The 17,916-nt window shown below is 36.2% G+C and overlaps 1 protein-coding gene across 6 annotated transcripts in view; it reads left to right on the top strand.

The window, feature by feature from the left end:
• The first annotated feature begins 3,577 nt into the window (after positions 1 to 3,577).
• LOC112465135 (segmentation protein cap'n'collar) overlaps positions 3,578 to 17,916 on the top strand; it is a 97,064-nt gene continuing 82,725 nt past the window's right edge. The window contains exon 1 of one of the 6 annotated variants that reach the window (XM_025032549.1): positions 3,578 to 5,077. In XM_025032549.1, the coding sequence (XP_024888317.1) occupies positions 4,616 to 5,077 (462 nt within the window). In that variant the 5' untranslated portion in view covers positions 3,578 to 4,615. Of the gene's footprint in view, positions 5,078 to 13,619; positions 13,777 to 13,965; positions 13,987 to 14,476; positions 14,498 to 17,916 lie in introns of those variants that run through there. The other 5 variants (XM_025032553.1, XM_025032540.1, XM_025032563.1 and 2 more) reach the window with 5 other exon arrangements.

The raw sequence follows: 17,916 nt of genomic DNA, 5'->3' as shown, positions 1-17,916 counted from the left end.
CATTATCGATGCCTACTGCAAAATGACATTATCTCGATATTTAATACTTATTGTTAACGTCTTTCTTATCGGATCAATCCACTTAACGGCGCATAATTCTTTGCGCTCGTCGCATTTACATGGCTCCATGAGCGAACTGAGAGCACACACACACACATATATATAAGTACCTACACATACGTACACGATCCCTCGCACATGGAAAAAAAATCTGTACAGCATGTGAAATCATTTTTCATTGTCCCATTAAGTAGATTTTGATACACTCCAAACGGCGAGTTAATGAATCGACGCACAATTAGATATCTTACGTGTAAATAGCATATTTTTTCACTAACGGATATTCTCTCTTATTGAAGAGTTAACGAACGGTAGTCGCTTCGAAATTTTTAAGGAAGCGTCCGCTCGCCGACTTGTGCGAGATGCGAACCGATTGGCCTATTTTATCACATTCTTGCAATATCCGAAAGTACTCTTGTAAATGCATTTGTAATACTTTCGTTACTTGTGTGTTCATGGATCAGAATTACAACTGTGAGTTTTGATCCAATAATGATCTTTAAATATTCGACGTTTTACTTTATATGGATCTATTATTTAATCTTAAATAAATTATTTATCAAGACAAATAATGTCAACTTCATTTGTCAATTTTTTGCTGAGAAAAATTTTATCGTATCAAATCTACTATACGCAAGATAGGACAAAGAAAATGCTATATCGAAAGACTGGATATCAAAGTAATCAAGAGTATACTTATGTATTTTACGCAATCACGACACGATTACATCTTAAGAGAACGAGGCTGTCTTACATCTCATATTTATGTGAATTAACATAATAATATATATACATATATACATATATTGTATACCGTTCTCAACTGTATTGTCATAGATATTTTGTTGTATAAAAAAAATATGAAATATGTACAAGCATATAAATGAATATATTATATGTTTAAAGTACACCAGATATATGCGTTTCCTTTAATAACTAATTTATGGAAGAAATTCGGTTAACGTGTAACTTTTTCTCCTTTTCTTTTCTGTAGCTATAATATAATGTTATAAATTATAACTTATAATCTTATATTAAAGAATTTTTTCACAAATATCGTGGATAAAATTTGTAAAGCAGCACATCGGAGACACTACGAAGTCATAACGTTTGCGGGGTATATATGTAAAACAAAATGTATTACACAAATTTAAAGTTTTTCACACATTTCAGGTTTTTGCCAAAACTTTCTGCAATCGTTCCATGAACTTTAGAATCAACGGCGGCAATCGCAATTAACAACACTGACCCCGCATTCAAAATACGCATCGTGTCGAAAGTGACGTCAAACACAATAGGCGCCGCCGCGATTACGAAACAATACAACGTAGAAGCGATATATCACATAGATCTCGTATTTTCGTCCAAATAAATCTTTATTTATACTATCGAGATCTTTGGAGAGGCGCGGTCAGGAGAGCCGCGGTCGGTGGCTGTCGTAAAGAAAGTATCAATTGCGATGACGCATCGTCGCAGCGTTTCCTCACGAACCAGTGATGCGTATCTGGAGAAGCGATAATATGTGTGCTTGAAACGATAAGGAAGGACATCAGCGTCGCTCCTCGAGCGAAGGACTAATTGTAAGGAGACACGCCGTTCACCGGAGAAGCTGTCGCGATGTGCGAGCATTGTCGCCTGGTAACGAGCCATATATCATCGACGAAGGTCATGCGTTAGGTGAGAACAAGCTAAACGCGTTGTTTAGCATGCGTGAACGCGCCACACGCACAGAGGATCCGTGGTAAACGGTGCCACGTGTGCAGTCGGACACGGGGTCAAAGTTCCTCGTCGCGAATACCGTCGCGGACGTTGCGACCTCGACGAAGAGGGGGAACGGAAAGGCGATGATACGCAGCTGACGGAGAAATCGTCGTCGAAGATGGAATGACTCAAAGGCGCGCGGGTTTCTATCGACGCGAACGATCCAACTTCGCAAATTATTAGCGAATTATATTATTAGAAATCTTCTCACGAGCACTTCCGGATCTGCTCCGGAAGCTCGCCATCTCAGTCGAGCACGAGTGTCTCAAGTGGATCGCTATTAAAAATGAGGCAATCACTTGGAATCACTTCTGAGAGAATTCATCTAATAACAGTAAGACGCGGAGAAAGTAAATTGTTTCAGAGGATAGAAATTACATGGCGCGTGTTACGCATGTTTACGAACGGCCGTACGATGTTAGATGATTGGTCACGAGAGACACTTTCAATCCGCGAGATTAAACTTACGGCGGGGATCAAAACATATCATGATTGCTAATCGGACGACGTGTTCATTGACAAATGTAAATACGCAATACCGCTAACAATAAGTAACAATAAGTAAGATAAGTGAAAGGAAAACATAGAAACTTACTACAGTTATTTTTACGCGGAAGAGAATGACGCAAACGCTATTATGTCGTGTATATCTATGTATTTGCGCATGATTATAAAGAAGCTTTGCATCATTTCGCTTTGTGAGTGGTAATCAGGCCAGCGCGGACGGTCTTTCGTCAACGAATCGAACCCGCGCGTTAGAAACGTATATAAAAACAGCGCACGTGTAGCTTATTCATTGCGTGGAGTTAGCTCGACGTTCTCTATCGCAACACCTCGCACATAGTAGGTGTAGTTTAATCGAACCGCGAGTCACACGTGTCCGCATGATACACGAATCGTATGATATACGATATATATGCTCGCACAATGAAATTTCAGGAGCGTGTTTCTCGAAGTCTCAAGACGATTCTATCTTGATTTTTAAGAAATATCTCTTCTTTAAAAATTTTATTAAACATTATTCTCTTCTGCTATCTTCAACGATAAATAATCACGAGATTATAATAACAACTTGAATTTCTGTATAAAGATAGGACTGTAAATTTTTTAAAGCATATATTTTGTTGAAATTCTTGATGCAGACTTCGCGAGGCACGTTATAAATACCAAATGTTACATTAACATTTTTTGTGAATAATGTATTCGAAAATGCAGAAAATCAGTTATTTAAATAAGCACGAATATATCGAGACGCATTCAATTGTTCGTTGGGACTCGCTATCGTTTTTCGCATCTTTACCGCGACCCTAAACTTGCCTAACGTTGCAAATCGCAAACAGATAATCGGAGTCAAACTTTACTATGTCGAGGAAAAAAATGCTAAATCGCGAGCACGACGTAAACAAGCGCACGTTGACGTATTCGACATGACGCGTTAAAGAAGATCTCCCGACTCTTTTCGATTGGGCAATATAGGCACCTCGATTCCCCCCCCCTTCACCTTCTTTCGCCTGCCGAGTTGCACGTCGCACGTATCGTCCATGAGGTTCATAGTAGTCGTAGTCGCGGAAATCGTTATCGTCGGCGATAACGGAATTAAACGCGAGTGGCTCGTTACCGCTCGGCGGCGTACAAGCGCGCAAAACCGCGCGATTGGGAAACGCGCGGGGAAATCAACGACGTCGGCGCGGCCCTGACGAGCGGCGCGACGTCGGACGTCGGACCGCGAATACCGCGATTGCTGAGTCACAATTCGCGAACGATCTCTCCCGGCGAGGTGCGCGACGTTGGCCAGCTCGCTCGCTCAGCTCGGTCGGTCGGACGGGAGGTTTCTCCGCGTAACGAACTCCGAGTCGGGAGGCAAAAGTGTCGTCTCATCGCCGCCGCCGCCGCGCGAGGCTCGAACGTCGCGGCGTGAAGGAAGCGAGACGCGGCATAACGCTCGTCGCGGTCGCTCATATCCGCGCGCGAACCCGTCCCGGGGTTCGAATCGTCCGCCTCGAATCGCCGCGGCCGTGTGTATGCGTCGTCTATGTATGTATGTATGTAAACGTGTATACGCGGGATCTGTCACTTGTCAATTTTTGCGGCCTGAGGCCTCCTGCCCGCCTCGCTCGCGGTCTCGCAGCTGATCCGCGCTGTCAGCGCGACTCCGATCCGCGCCCGAGGGCCAAGCGCCGACGATAACACACGGAGAACGGAGGTGCGGAGCGGCCGCCCGCCGCCTGTCAGAGGAGTGTCCGCCAGGCATGCGTGTGCGACGCGCGCACGACTCCACCGCAGGCTGATCAGTGTGGCAGGCTCGTGCGCGGATTTTGAGGTTATTTCGATCCCGTGTAACTGACCTACACCCGGCCGCGCCGGAAAGCCGCGGATCTTTTATTTCCACTCCGGCGCTCCGAGAGATCGCTCGCCTTCCCCGAGAGGACTCCTTTCGCGGTTCCCGCGGCGAATTAACGCGGTGGACGAGTGTCCTGGACCGTCGCTGGACTCCGTACTCTAACCTTAAAAACTGGAGCACGCGACTCGCTCGCGATGCGTCTCGCGTGAACGTGCACCGCCGCCTGTTCTTCGAGAAAATTCTTCGTTTACGTGGGACTGTCTTTGTGCTACTCGCGCGTAATGTCAATCAACATTTCGCGGAATTGCGTCATCGCCTCCTCATGACGGCGAGCCTGTCGGTTGGATTTAATAGGGACAGTGAAGCAAAGTGCGACAACGTGTCGAAATCCGTAGGAATCTCCGTTTTCGCGTGATTTTGTACCCGAGAGCCGAGAGCAGGAGCAGCATCAAGATGCTGTGCATCAAGAAACTGTATCGGGAGGAGCTGCTGCAGCTCGCGTTGCTGCTCTCCCTGCTGCGCGTGGATCCGGAGTCCTATTTGGGCCTGGACATCCAGACCATCGGCGTTGGATCCCTGGATCTCCACAACGGTTCCGGATGGCACACGGACCACACGATTGTCCATCGCCCGATGTTCGTCCATCCGAAGAATCCGGATTCCATGCTTCTGAATTACCAAAGGGATCTGTTCGAGGAGCTCAACTCCTTGGGCAGATACAACAGAATGAATTCGGGCCTCAATGCCATACACGCTTATCTGCTCAATGTCGAGGAGTCTAATAGAGATGCGACAGTGGCGGGTCCCAGCTTGTCAGTTTCCACTAACACAACCAGGAACATGACGTCTCCCGATCCACCAACTTCCACCCAGAGTCCTGCAGAGCCAGTTGGCGCAGCGGAACTCACTCAAGAGGTACCTCTTTCAGTTGATTTTGCACCAAAGATTGACGACGAGTGAAATTGGAATAAGGATTAGTATATCTGTTTTCTATTGCTGAGCTGGCTGTATTAATTCAGAGTTTATCTTTTTTATATTCCACATTGGAAGGAAAAAGTGCAGCCAGTTGTCACAATACATAATACAAACATATATGTTTCAACATATCATACTTTCACCATACATATACAGACATATAAACATTTTACATTACGAAAGCTACTATTTGATACTTTGTTTACTATACATAGTTATTATTTCTTTTTTCATGTTACAAATTAATGCTAATCCTTATTCGTTTGCTCTTATTCTATATTACATAAACAAATTCGTAACTATAATCTGACATTTATATTTGATATGAGAGTATTTAAATATTATCTGCTGCATACTTTAAATGCAAACAAAAATGGTTTTGCTTAACTTACTTTTTATTTTAAAATACATAATTTCTTTATTAGTTAAAGAAATTATTAGTTAAAAATATTATTTATGACATATATATATTATTTATAATATTTATATACATGTATATATTTATAATTTTTTATATCATAATCATTCGTAGCATCTGATAGTATTTTTTAACACAAACACACTGCACACACAATAAAATCGATCTCATGCGATCGAGCGCGTCGAGAAGTGCATGAAAAAATCAGACTTAAAAATAATATTTGGCAGTGCACGCGCGGCGCGTATCTGGAACGTTATTATTTTTCTTTGCTCGAAAGCGAATGTTCTGAAAAAATCAGAAATAACCGTCGTCTCGTCACGGTCACGTAGGTAGGCGGGGGCTTTGTTGAAAGCGAAAACGCAATATCTCTCTTTGAGCAGATATAATCGCATGTAATGTAAATGACCCCGCGAATCCTTGCGACGACCTTGCCCACGTGTCTTCCCTCCGCCTCTCTCGCTTTTCTATTTCTCCTTTTCTCTTTTTTTTTCGAAGCATTAAATTGGCTCGCATACGACTTCAATCTTTCATTAATATCAATTCAATTCGCCTTGTGGAATCTTACACTGTTTATGTAATGAATAATTATTTACGTTTACGGCGAGTTGGATAAGACTCTGATGTAGTATCTCATACGCGCGTGATTATAAACAGTCAACCGTAGAATTGGATAGATACGTAATAACCTAAGCTCAGTCAGTGCTTTTTCTATGTATTGTTATTTCATTTCTGCTTTTACAAGAGATCGTAAATGGAAGTTAGAGATTACACATATTTATCAACGTAACTGTTTACGTCTTCAATTTAGAATGTATATATATCTAACGGCATCTGATATTAGTTTCGTTTCAAACTGTATTGTTTCCGTATCCTACGTGTTATGAAAGAACGTTGTACGTTATTTGTAAAATTCGAAAGAATTCGTAAAAAAAAAAAGTTTACGACCCGATACCGTAAATAGTGGCGCGTGAAGGAAAACAACGGGTTGATGAGTCATAAACCCACTTTTCTTTGTTGTACATCCTAAAAGCACGGCTACATTCGGTCGCCCGTAATTCATCTTATTTTTGTGATTTTTTTTGTCGAACCCACACGAGGATCGTTTCTTTCCTTATGAGGACAAGCGTCCTTGCGCACGCAGGTTATGCCTATACCGGCTGATCTAGGTCAACTAATTGCGAATCTGTCCTCAATGGCTTAACGACGATCGTTTTTAGCAAATTTAAAAATCCTTCGGTCGTACACATTGGATGACACACAATGACGCATCATTATGAATAATTGATACGTCCCGTATGATAGAAAGTATATCATCTCAAGACTGATACCATGTGTGCGTGTGTATGCGTGCGTCATAAACGATAATAACTTAATCGTGCACGATGAATATCGCAATTTAGATAACAATAACAAATCTTGCAATTAGAAAAATTATTTTATACTATATTTGGACTATATTCTGAGTTTTCTCGCAGAATCTTACTTTAATTAGAATGTTCTTTAATTAGAATGTTTAATTCCGGATGGATAAGACGTGAAAGAAATCTAGAGGAAAATATGATATTCGAGAATGACACAAAAAATAAAAGTATTGTTATAAGAATTAGCGTATATTTTATTATGTTTATCATATTTAGGGGATTATAATTATACGCGCATAATTTAAAAATATTACATTTTTTAGAATTTTAAATAATGATAATGTTCGCAATATACCTACATATTATATGCTTTTTTGATCCATGCTAAATTGAATTTAAAGCTTGCTTATCCAGCTCTAACTTATTTTCTCAAAATAACTAATAAAGTTCTTAAAAAGAAATAAAAGGATAATCAATGTTAACTACTCTGAGAAGAAATAATAAATAATATGTTTCTGAAATCAAAGCAGTGTATGTAAGAAGAGACGTGTTTAATGTGCGTCGAGTTATTCTTTTAAATTACGTCTAGGAACAAAAAAGTTGATTTTCCTTGTGACAAAGGAGAACATAATTAGATACGCGATTGATTTACCTAAAGTAGAATGGTGTTAACTGGATTTAGTCATTAATTCTATGATTTTTGATAAATTGACGTCACGCGAACCTGTGACATCACTCGCACGTAGAAGCAGAAGCTTTTCTGAATTATCTCACACCGCTTGTGGTAAAATTCTTCAGTAATTGAATGCTCGTGTTTTTGCCAAGATATTGCTGGCTTTATCGATTTACGAATACGTATCGAATGTCAAAATCTTTGCATATTTTAGCGCGCCGAACGTAGAAACGTTTGTTCTAATTATTGAAATCGAATATAATCAAATGCGATATTGTAAATTATACTTGTTTTTCAAATTAATAATACAAACAGTACTGCGATTATTAAAAAAATATATATAATATATAATTTTTTATTTTCAACTTTTAGATTTTATTTTTGTAGAAATAAAAAAAATATTTTGTTTTTATATAAAGAATACGCTTTGAAACATTAACAGAAATTTCTTTAGAATTTTTAAGAAATTGTTTGCTGCCTCAAAGAGATATGTTTTCGAATGATAATAATCATTATAATAACACGCAATGCTTTGAACACGGAATGATGTAATTGTAATCGATCGGAGCAAGAGCGTGTTTTAATAATAGTGATTTTTTTATCATCTCTCCTCTCAAAGATTGGAGTAACATTTTGCGAAATGCGTTTATGCGCGTCGAATACGAATATGCACTGTAATAAGCAATTTTTGCGTCAGAAATATTTCCGAAACAAGCTATGATATCACTCGTAAGATCTAATCATTAATGTACTCAAAAAAGTCACGATTAATATGATACAAAAAATGTCATAAGGAAACATATTGGATATAATGACATCAATGTGTCACGTTTTTTGTACTCGTTACTTATCAATTTGCATAATAATATATATGTATATATTATCTTCAACACTTTTAAAAAGAACTTTTGCGACATTGCAGTAATTAACGCTTGTATTATCACAACCTTTTTATTTAGAGATTAAAAATTCATATTTATAAATAAGAGTAGGTCGAAGGAGATGTGGTATAATTCTATATAACTATTTTTGAATGTTATTGACTGAATGTTACTAAATACAACTAAAAAGTATTTGTAAGTGTTTTCTATACATTACCGAGAATTGCCTTGTTCCAAATTAGATATCTGACCTTACTCCAACACGTGAGTGACATTGTCGGACTTCGAAGAACATTCGATGGAATTTATATCAATTTATTTTGCAAAAAGATTATTGCTCAATTCTTTTTCGATGACAATTACCCAGATATCGCGTTGATAAACTCCGCCGCTTTATTCGAGTAAACGTTTCGACGAGACATTGCCAAAGCCTTTCGTTAGGTTTTCGCGACGGCCTCGATTACAAAAATAATTGCATGCAAATGCGCGCGTTAAAAACGACTTCGCGAAAAAAAAAGGTATGCGCGAAAAACAGATGTGACCCCGATTCCTTGAGGATTGATGCGAAACTCTCGGTGCAAATCTTTCGTTTCCAGAGCGATATATGCGTCCAGAATTAGGAAATGGTCGAGGATTTTCGACACGATCGTAAGAAGGTGCTCGCGAAAAGGAGTTTGTCCTTCTGTCTTTACTTTTGCGTGTTAAGGACGCATTGAATGATCAAATGCCATACAAACTCCAAGGCATGCATTTTATATTTTTGTGACAGTTTTTATGGCACGCGAAGCAGATATTGTTTTGATCGGTAATCAGAGTACTCTTGCTTTTTTTCTTAAAGATGTGACATTTATATGAACGCGCAAATCAAACGAAAGAGTGACACTAACTGCCGCAGTAAATATTGGCACGCGTTGAAAGTTCTACAGAAATCGGCCAAGTATAGGACTGTGAAATGTAAATTTTGCGTATATTTCATAATATTTTGAAACTATATAAATCTTCAATATTTATTCGAGGATCGATGGATTATAATATAAATCGTTTGTACCATATTAGTAGTCGCATTTTGCACTCCTTTTTTCAACATATTCTACACTAGGAAATGGTTTGAATAAATAATGCATTGCAAAATTAATTTGATCTGAGAGAAAATATAAAAATATTATTTTTTGCACTTTTTATTTGACTTATTTACAAATAATGAATATATTATTGCCTATACAAGGTCTGTTAAGAAAATTTTGTGGTAAATTTTGTAACACATATTTTATTAGTATTAAACTTTTGAAGATATTTAATCTTAAATAATTATTTTTTAAATATTCCTTGTTAATTTCTTCGAAACTATTTCGAGTAAATTAATGTCTTTCCTCGAATTGATGTTTTTGTGTATGAAAATCGCGGATGTCGGACTTTCCCTGGTTGTAGAAAGGCAGCTGCAACCAAGCGTATCTCGAGAGAAATATACGTGGCATTTTACGTAGCGATGAATACAGATCTTTGACGCATCTTGGCAAGCTGCCCTACTAAGATCGAAGTGCGCCTCTCACGTGCTCTAGTGATTAAATTGTAGTGAAATAAAAGTAACAAAGTTAGGGTTGCACGACAATGCATTATTGGTAAGCATAGATGATAACAATAGATTATTGGCAAATCTGATTTTTCAATATACATATACATATTCATATACGTTATACATTCTAATTATAAATACAATTATAACAATAGATACAATTTGTAACAATAGTAAAACAAAATATATGTTTGCAATTGCTTATGATAATATCAAGAGTATCATTGTCAAACATTTTATATAAATTCTATTTTTTTGAGAGTAAAAATGCAGATAACGTAACTCTCGAGAACATTGGATCTCGGAAGGAAAGATTTAATTTATTGGCAGCATTACACGCATATACACATACACATGTGTGCATGCGTGGAGCTTGTTATCCTTGTTCATTATTGGCTATTTATAGATATAGCTCTTTCTTACCTTACGATCTTGTAACAAATGTAAACTTTATTTGAGATATTGACGCATGACGAAATAACTCTTTCGAGCATTGTTAACTTTACTTATTTCACAAATATTTTACTTGTTTAATTCTAATATTATTATAAAATATAATTTCTCCTGCATTCTAACTGCATAAGAACAAAATCTAATTATAAGAAATAACTATTAATAACTTAAAGTGGAATTTTAATATAGCGAGTACCAGCATTGTAGTATAAGTCTTCATTTTGCAATTTTTAATCAATTGTATATTAATAATGATATAGAAAATTGGAAGCAATAAATTTCAATGCTTAATTTCAGAGTTCACTAAAACTTTTATTTATTTTTATTTATTTAATTAAGGCAATGGCAATGAGCTAACAAAAAGGATGCTCTTACAAGAGATATTTAGTCAGTAAAAAATATCTATGTAACATATATTTATCATAGACTTATGATTTAAATGGCAATGATAGTGAAGTATATAATAGAGATACTATAATATATATTTTTTTTTCTTTTTATCTCATAAAAATTCTTTGGCTATAAAATGTTTACATATAAAAACCAAATGTAAAAAGTTAACAGATAAAGAGTTATCGGCATAAATAGAATTCTAAGTAACATTATGGAACGAAGGTCGACATAATGACGAGGTCAAACATTTTACTAATCTCTGTTTGCTCACTTTGTTTTCCGTTTTATTTTTTAACCATTTATTCGTAACATCCAATATTTAAGTGCATGACAATTTTTAATACTCATGTCTTATATCTTCATTTAAAATACACAACATTTTTATCTTTCCTTGAATTGAATGTTGCTCATATGCATTAAAAATTTCTAGAAATATTTATAAATAATATGTAATATAACGTAAACGTATTATATTATGTATTGTTAATTAATTATTCATTTTGCTGACAATTCACGAATTTGGACTTTATTATTAACAGTGACCTGATATGAGTCCAAATTACTGATTAACAATTGACGTGATATATATTTTTATAACCCCGTTCGACTGTCGCTCTGTTTTGTGGTCCATTATTTTTATGATCGAATAAGTAACGACAACTTGTTCGCTGTTTTGCACCGGTTGCCCTGCCAAGTTTTAAATCGTGCAATGATTTTGCAACGGGTCGGCGTCTCGAGGTGACGTACATAAACAGGAAAGACGACGAATTGACTCAGTTCCCGATTTTTCGTTGTGGAATAAATATTTGCGAGGTGAGCGACTATAATATATCAGCATATCAACTAATGTGAATAAATTTATTAGCGACCGATTCGGAGCGGACAAGCAGAATTGTCTTGCTGAAAGATGTGATGTTTTGATGTTATTGTGTATAAAATGTCGACTTTATGTAAATGATATTCAGATAATTTACAAGAATATACAATATATAATATACAATTGATAGGATTCTCATATTTCGTATAAATTTTGTTTCCATCAATATAGGAAATTCAAGATTTAAAGACATTTTTGTAATGTCATATATCCAAACTTTTAAAATATGAAAAACTTTTATGTTTACACAAATCTGACTTGAAAATTAATCAGTATTTGCAAGAACTCAAGCATAAATAAAAAAAATCATATTATATAATAATAATAGGTTAGAAAGAAACTTTCATTACAAAATCGAAAGAGAGAAAAATCTGCATAAAGTTAAATCTTTCGAAATACGACATTTCATATAAAATAGCATAGTAATAAAGTGTATTTATCCTTATCTCGAGCGAATTTCCGAATATACTTTTTTATATATTGAAATTGTCGTATACCAAGACTTAATTCATAATCTGTTGGTCCACAATTAAGCAGCAGTCGATTATTGTTATTGAATCGGCCGGATCGCATCGTGTAGCAAGTTCTTACGTTTTTCATCACTTTTTTATCGCGCATCATTTACAATGTGGCGCACGTACTATATTGCACGCAAGTGCAAAGGTTGAGGATATTCAGCCTTCGCGCGGAGTGTGCAGTGATTAAACACAATCGTATGTGATCTATCATAGAGATTTGACGATGGCAAGACCGTGGGGTCTTCTAGGGTAAACAATACAATGATTGAACCTTGAACAAAGTTAAATTATTATTCGCTTATGAAACCAACATTCTCAGCAAATAATTTACAGAACATTTGCATATTTTTACACATAATTGTAGATATCATTTTTGATCATAGAAAATCCTATTTCTTATAAGCATCAAAGTTATTCATAAGCATCTTCGTTCGCTATTAATTAAACTTCTTCTTTTACGTTAAACTGCTTCGCTCTTTATTGCAGAAATTCGATAATATTGATGATCACATCTCTAATTATTATACGAATTAATTATTACGATCACATTTATTATAAGAACGTAATAATAATTTTCTGAAAATTATTAAGCTATATCGTGATTCAGCCAGTAAATAGCGCGTAAGAATTGTGCCATATTTGTACATTCATGCGAATCACATATTTATTGACTGATACAAGTATCAATCCCTTGCCCGGGATTGTTATTAGAAAAATTCCTCACTCGCAGTTAGTGAGTAAGTTCGAGCCGTCTTAATATATACTTAACTTCTCTATACTTCTCTATACTTCTATACATAAGCAAAATGTGACACCCCAATGAAATGGGAAACACGATAATATTACGACATTAGCTTTAATTAATAAAATAATAGTTCACGCTTTTAATCATGTTTACATTTAATTTAAGAAACTTTGCACGTATACAAGGCTTCAGACGAATTTATATCTGCAATGCTCTTGTATACTTCTTGGATTATTTTCCGTTTCTCTACATTAATTAAAATGTCTAATAGATACCGTTTAATGTTCTTGACTTGTGACCTGATTCTCGCGATTATCTCTGCAAGTCAAAATTTTGTCAATAACCGAAAATGAAGTTTCTCGATTCGTCGCGAGATTCGACGTTCCTTTTAGCGAGTTTCACCGTCCAGTAACGAACGCTTTGACGTCGACACGTCACGTGTTCATCGAGCGTTCCATAAATTTTCATAAATCAGCATCGCGAGCGTATGCAAACGATGACCCTGACGACCCGTCGCGGTTGACGGACAAAAGTTGCCTCGTCGATCTCGAGGTGCAAGCGGCCGGCAGTACGGCGGCACGCCGCGCGACTGCCGAGTTAGATGCCGCGTGTGTACGCGTTGCTAGTCGCGCGTGTAATTAATCGGACGCACAGGGATTACCGTTGCTGTTTGGTCGGACGTGTCAAATGGCGCGCAGGAAGAGGAAGCAGCCGAGGATAGTCACCGTATTCGTGCCGGTCGACGTACGTTTCTTATCGTATTAACGAATTCTTCATCGAAAAACAAAATCGCAACCGTTCACGCGTGATAAAACACGTACGCTGTGCATCGTTCGTGAATATATGAAACTTTTGGGTCACTAGGATACTTAAATTGCAAAGGAGGAAACTCGGGATGCTAATGTGTTTTACTTACATTTCGGCGATGTTCTCGGCATTAGAAGTCACAGGCCGGTATATATAGTCATATAGTCCAGATCTTATATTTAAGACCGTCTTAAACATAATCTTAAAATGTCATAAACTAATCACAGAGCCGTAGCATCTTAAGACATTACTTAAGACGATCTCGAAATAAAAACTATTAAATAATTCGTTGTCGTCCATTCCGATATTCACTGTCAGTACTGAAAAGCTATATTTTTCTATATTTTACGTCACATATACTACAGATTTTCAGTACTGACAGTTGCTGACAGTAAATATCGGAATGCAGCCAAAATTATAACACATAAATTATTTACTGTGCCTGTGTGCTTTTGTTTTCCATTCACGGTTGTCTAAAATAAAAACGTTGTTTTTTTGTTTCAGGTACGTATCATATCACATTTTAAATTTATCGAAGCTATTTCGGGCTTTAAAACTTGAGATTACTTAACATCACGGTATTTCTCTGCTGTGCACAGTTCTACAACATTGCGTATTAATAACATCGAATATAGAACACAATATTTCACGTCTTTGGGTAAGTTTTTATGAAACTTTTATTCCCCCTGCGCATTTCCCTATTTTATTCTTGTCGCTCCAGTGTACAATTATATCGCTCGATTTTACAAATCTTGTGCTTTTCTTTCTTTAAATCGATTCAATGTCACATAAAATTAGTAATAGACATTTCGTGAACTTGGGATGAAGCCTTCCTTGATAAAAATAATCGAAGAATGTAATTGAATGTGCAATTTCGAAAAGGGCACATTTCTGAAAATTAAAATTTTTCAGGAATTCACATAGAAAGATGTGTAGACGTAACTAGAGTACATATTAGTGAAAAAACTTATAGGCCAAAAAATGCGAGACGTGCCCTTTTCGAAATTGCACATTCAATTGCATACTAAGATTTTTTTGTGATTTGTTCACTATATATCCTTTCGATACCATCAAAAATTAATCATCCTCAATCAAGAATCATTTATAATGAGTAAATATTCTTTACGTTGTCTTTTTAACGTAAGACAAAGGTAGAAACAAAGTTTTTTTACGTTTTGTTTGATGAACTCGCTGCGAATATCTTTCTAGTCAACAAAGATCCCCATGAATCAGAGCTCAGCTCTACTCTGATAAAACGCCACCCAATTTACAAACTAGCACAGCGATCGTCTTTGTCGCGTTACTTTGTACCGTTAACGTAAACAACATTGCACTATTTTCGACTTGCTTTATAAAATTAGCACAGCCGCACTACCTATAACCTATGCATAAGTCGATCGCCAGGAAAACGCGGCGTAGAACGAATTTTTTTTGCGTGTCTCGCCGAATCGTTGAGGGTGAGCATTTAGGAAAGATGCTCATATATACCAAGGTTAGCGAGGTCGAAGCGCAGCTTCTGCAAAAATAACCGCACCGCGTCGCACCGTTCAGCAACATTCGTTCGTTCATGAAAGAGTGCAGCGATCTTGTAACCTTCGCGGGTTAAACCCACGCGTCTTCGTATTTAGCAATCAAACGGGAGATCTCGAAATCTTTGTTGCGTTTTTCGTGTGCCCGGTCGCTCGGCTGCCAATAAATTGCGATAAATTATTCGGCGAACGTACATCTTTATGTTTTTAACATTATTTAACCTATCACTTGCTACGCACGTGTAAAGTACATTAGTAGTTTTATTTTTTCTCTCGACTTTTAGATATCTCTTAACGACACACAAATTAAAACACTTATTTATAACAAAGTATTAAAAATGTTTTTTAACCCGGAAACGGTCATCTATATGTGTGTGTGTGAGGTGATTTTTAGACCCAGTGTCGAAAAAACGAAGCTCACATCATGGTAATTTTAATATGCTTCTTTTTTTAAATATTTTTTGGTTTCTCCTTATTTTTTTTCAGAAAGTATTGAATAAATCTATATATGCACTGTTCTCAAATACCTCGTCAAATACTAATAAGTTATAGAATAATGAAATATATGCAATATATAATTAATAGCAATGACTTTTAATTGGGTCGTTTATGCAAAATCGTTTATGTAAAAAAATTAAGGTGACTGTTCCCGGGTTAAATACTGTTTTAAATACCAAGCTCTTACAATTAAATTCCTATTAAAATAAATGATGAAGCTATAGCGGTTCATTTATATTTCTAAACATTAATTCGTCAAAGCTCATTTTTTTTTTAATTTATAAGCTAAACATTATTTTTCATTCTGAAACAAGCATTGTTGTTCATAATCAAACGAAGATGCAATGTCATCTATTCATCTATAGGATAAGTAAATATCTATATACTATGTATGTAGACAGCGTAGTACGTCATCCAATACTACGTGTATAGCTCTCCATCGAGCGCATCGTGACCATTTCTCCATCGATAAAACAGTGCAGTAAGGTAGTTTAATTGTTATCGAAGTTTTTTTTAATTACCGATTGCTGGTTAAGTAACTTTCTGCTGGATGTACATCCACAAGCGAGAACTGCGTCATCGATTTCGTTTAAAATGGGTGCTGACATCAAGTATAATCACTTTCTTGTACGAACTGGAATATATTTTTCCTTCGCAGTATCAAACACACACTTTTATTGTGATAAAAAGCAGCTCGTGCGATATGATATGATGCATTTGTGACTATGTTTAGGATCGGTCCAGCGTGTTATCTCTGATAAGGGAGCTCTAACGTTATCGTGTTTAATGAAAGTTATAAAGATAAGGTTTCTCATGAATTTTTGCAATAATTAACGCGCTGGGATTTTTGAAAAATGTCAGAGCGGGAATTTCGCACGAGTATAGTAGTCATGTAACTGACGAGGTCGACGACGGTTAATTGGGAGTAACAATTTTTCTCGGTACGTTAATCGAACCAATTTACACTACTGCGAGTATGGATGGTATACGAAAAGAGGGAACTCATTTGATCTGTGTGCTAGCAAAATATCAATCCTTGTTTATTATAAATATGAGATTTACTAAACTCTATTTATATTTTAATCTAGTCTATTATGTTCAAGATTACAGTCTTAATATTCTAATTCTTCGAATCATTGACTATTAATTGATATCAAAGAAAATATCAACTATAAAACAATAGATTAACTAAATCGATCTTTTTATTGTTAAGTGAGCTAATAATATGTTTTTAATGTCGAGATGAGTTCTCATTTTAATTGTATTGATCCATTTGACTTACTCTTACATAACGCATTAGAAATATTACGTCATAATAAGTTAGAGGAGAAAGAAGATTATCTCGAGATATTTTATCGAATAAAATTAACTCTCGTTAAAAAATACGCAATATGAAATCTTGATCTACATATAGTACCGAAATCAAGAAGATAATTCAATATTTTTTAAATAACTTTTTCGATGAATGAACAATTCTTTGTCATAAAGATTTCTTTTAAAGTGGATTCAAAACTTAGCTATGACACATTCTTATAAGTCATTATGACATAAGAACAAATAATCATTTATATACTGTCGCGCAAACATGTCTTCGTACTTCTGTCCGATCTCTCAATATTTTTTACGATTCCTCAGCGTGTTGCTGTAAGCGAGTCTTCTCAGGCACGCCCAGAAAATGATATTTTTTTAAAGCAATTGTCATTAATGATTGTTCGTGGTAATTATGTGTTCGTGTTCTATACACAATATTATTATCTAGAATGATCGTCGACCTTGATTTCGTGAGTACAGTCGCACGTGTATTGCTGCACATGCACATTCTGATCACTATAAGTTTGCTTTCTTCAACTTTTTTTCTCTATAAGCGAATACAAAACAAATTTTGTCATTATATTTCTCTCGACGATTCGCCGGACATCCCTGATCCGTTAACAAGTCATTGAACCGACGTCTAAAATATCATGATGATCCAAAATATACTTAGCTCCTAAATATAATTATACTTTTCTCGCGAATGTAGCGATCTAATTATATACACGCATTGCATAAA

The sequence above is a fragment of the Temnothorax curvispinosus genome, unplaced genomic scaffold (genome assembly GCF_003070985.1).
Source record: "Temnothorax curvispinosus isolate PA1 unplaced genomic scaffold, ASM307098v1 QBEX01001498.1, whole genome shotgun sequence".
NCBI classification, from domain to species: Eukaryota; Metazoa; Arthropoda; class Insecta; order Hymenoptera; family Formicidae; genus Temnothorax; species Temnothorax curvispinosus.
Note: the sequence above shows the minus strand (reverse complement) of the source record. Positions and strands in the feature narration are given on the sequence as shown.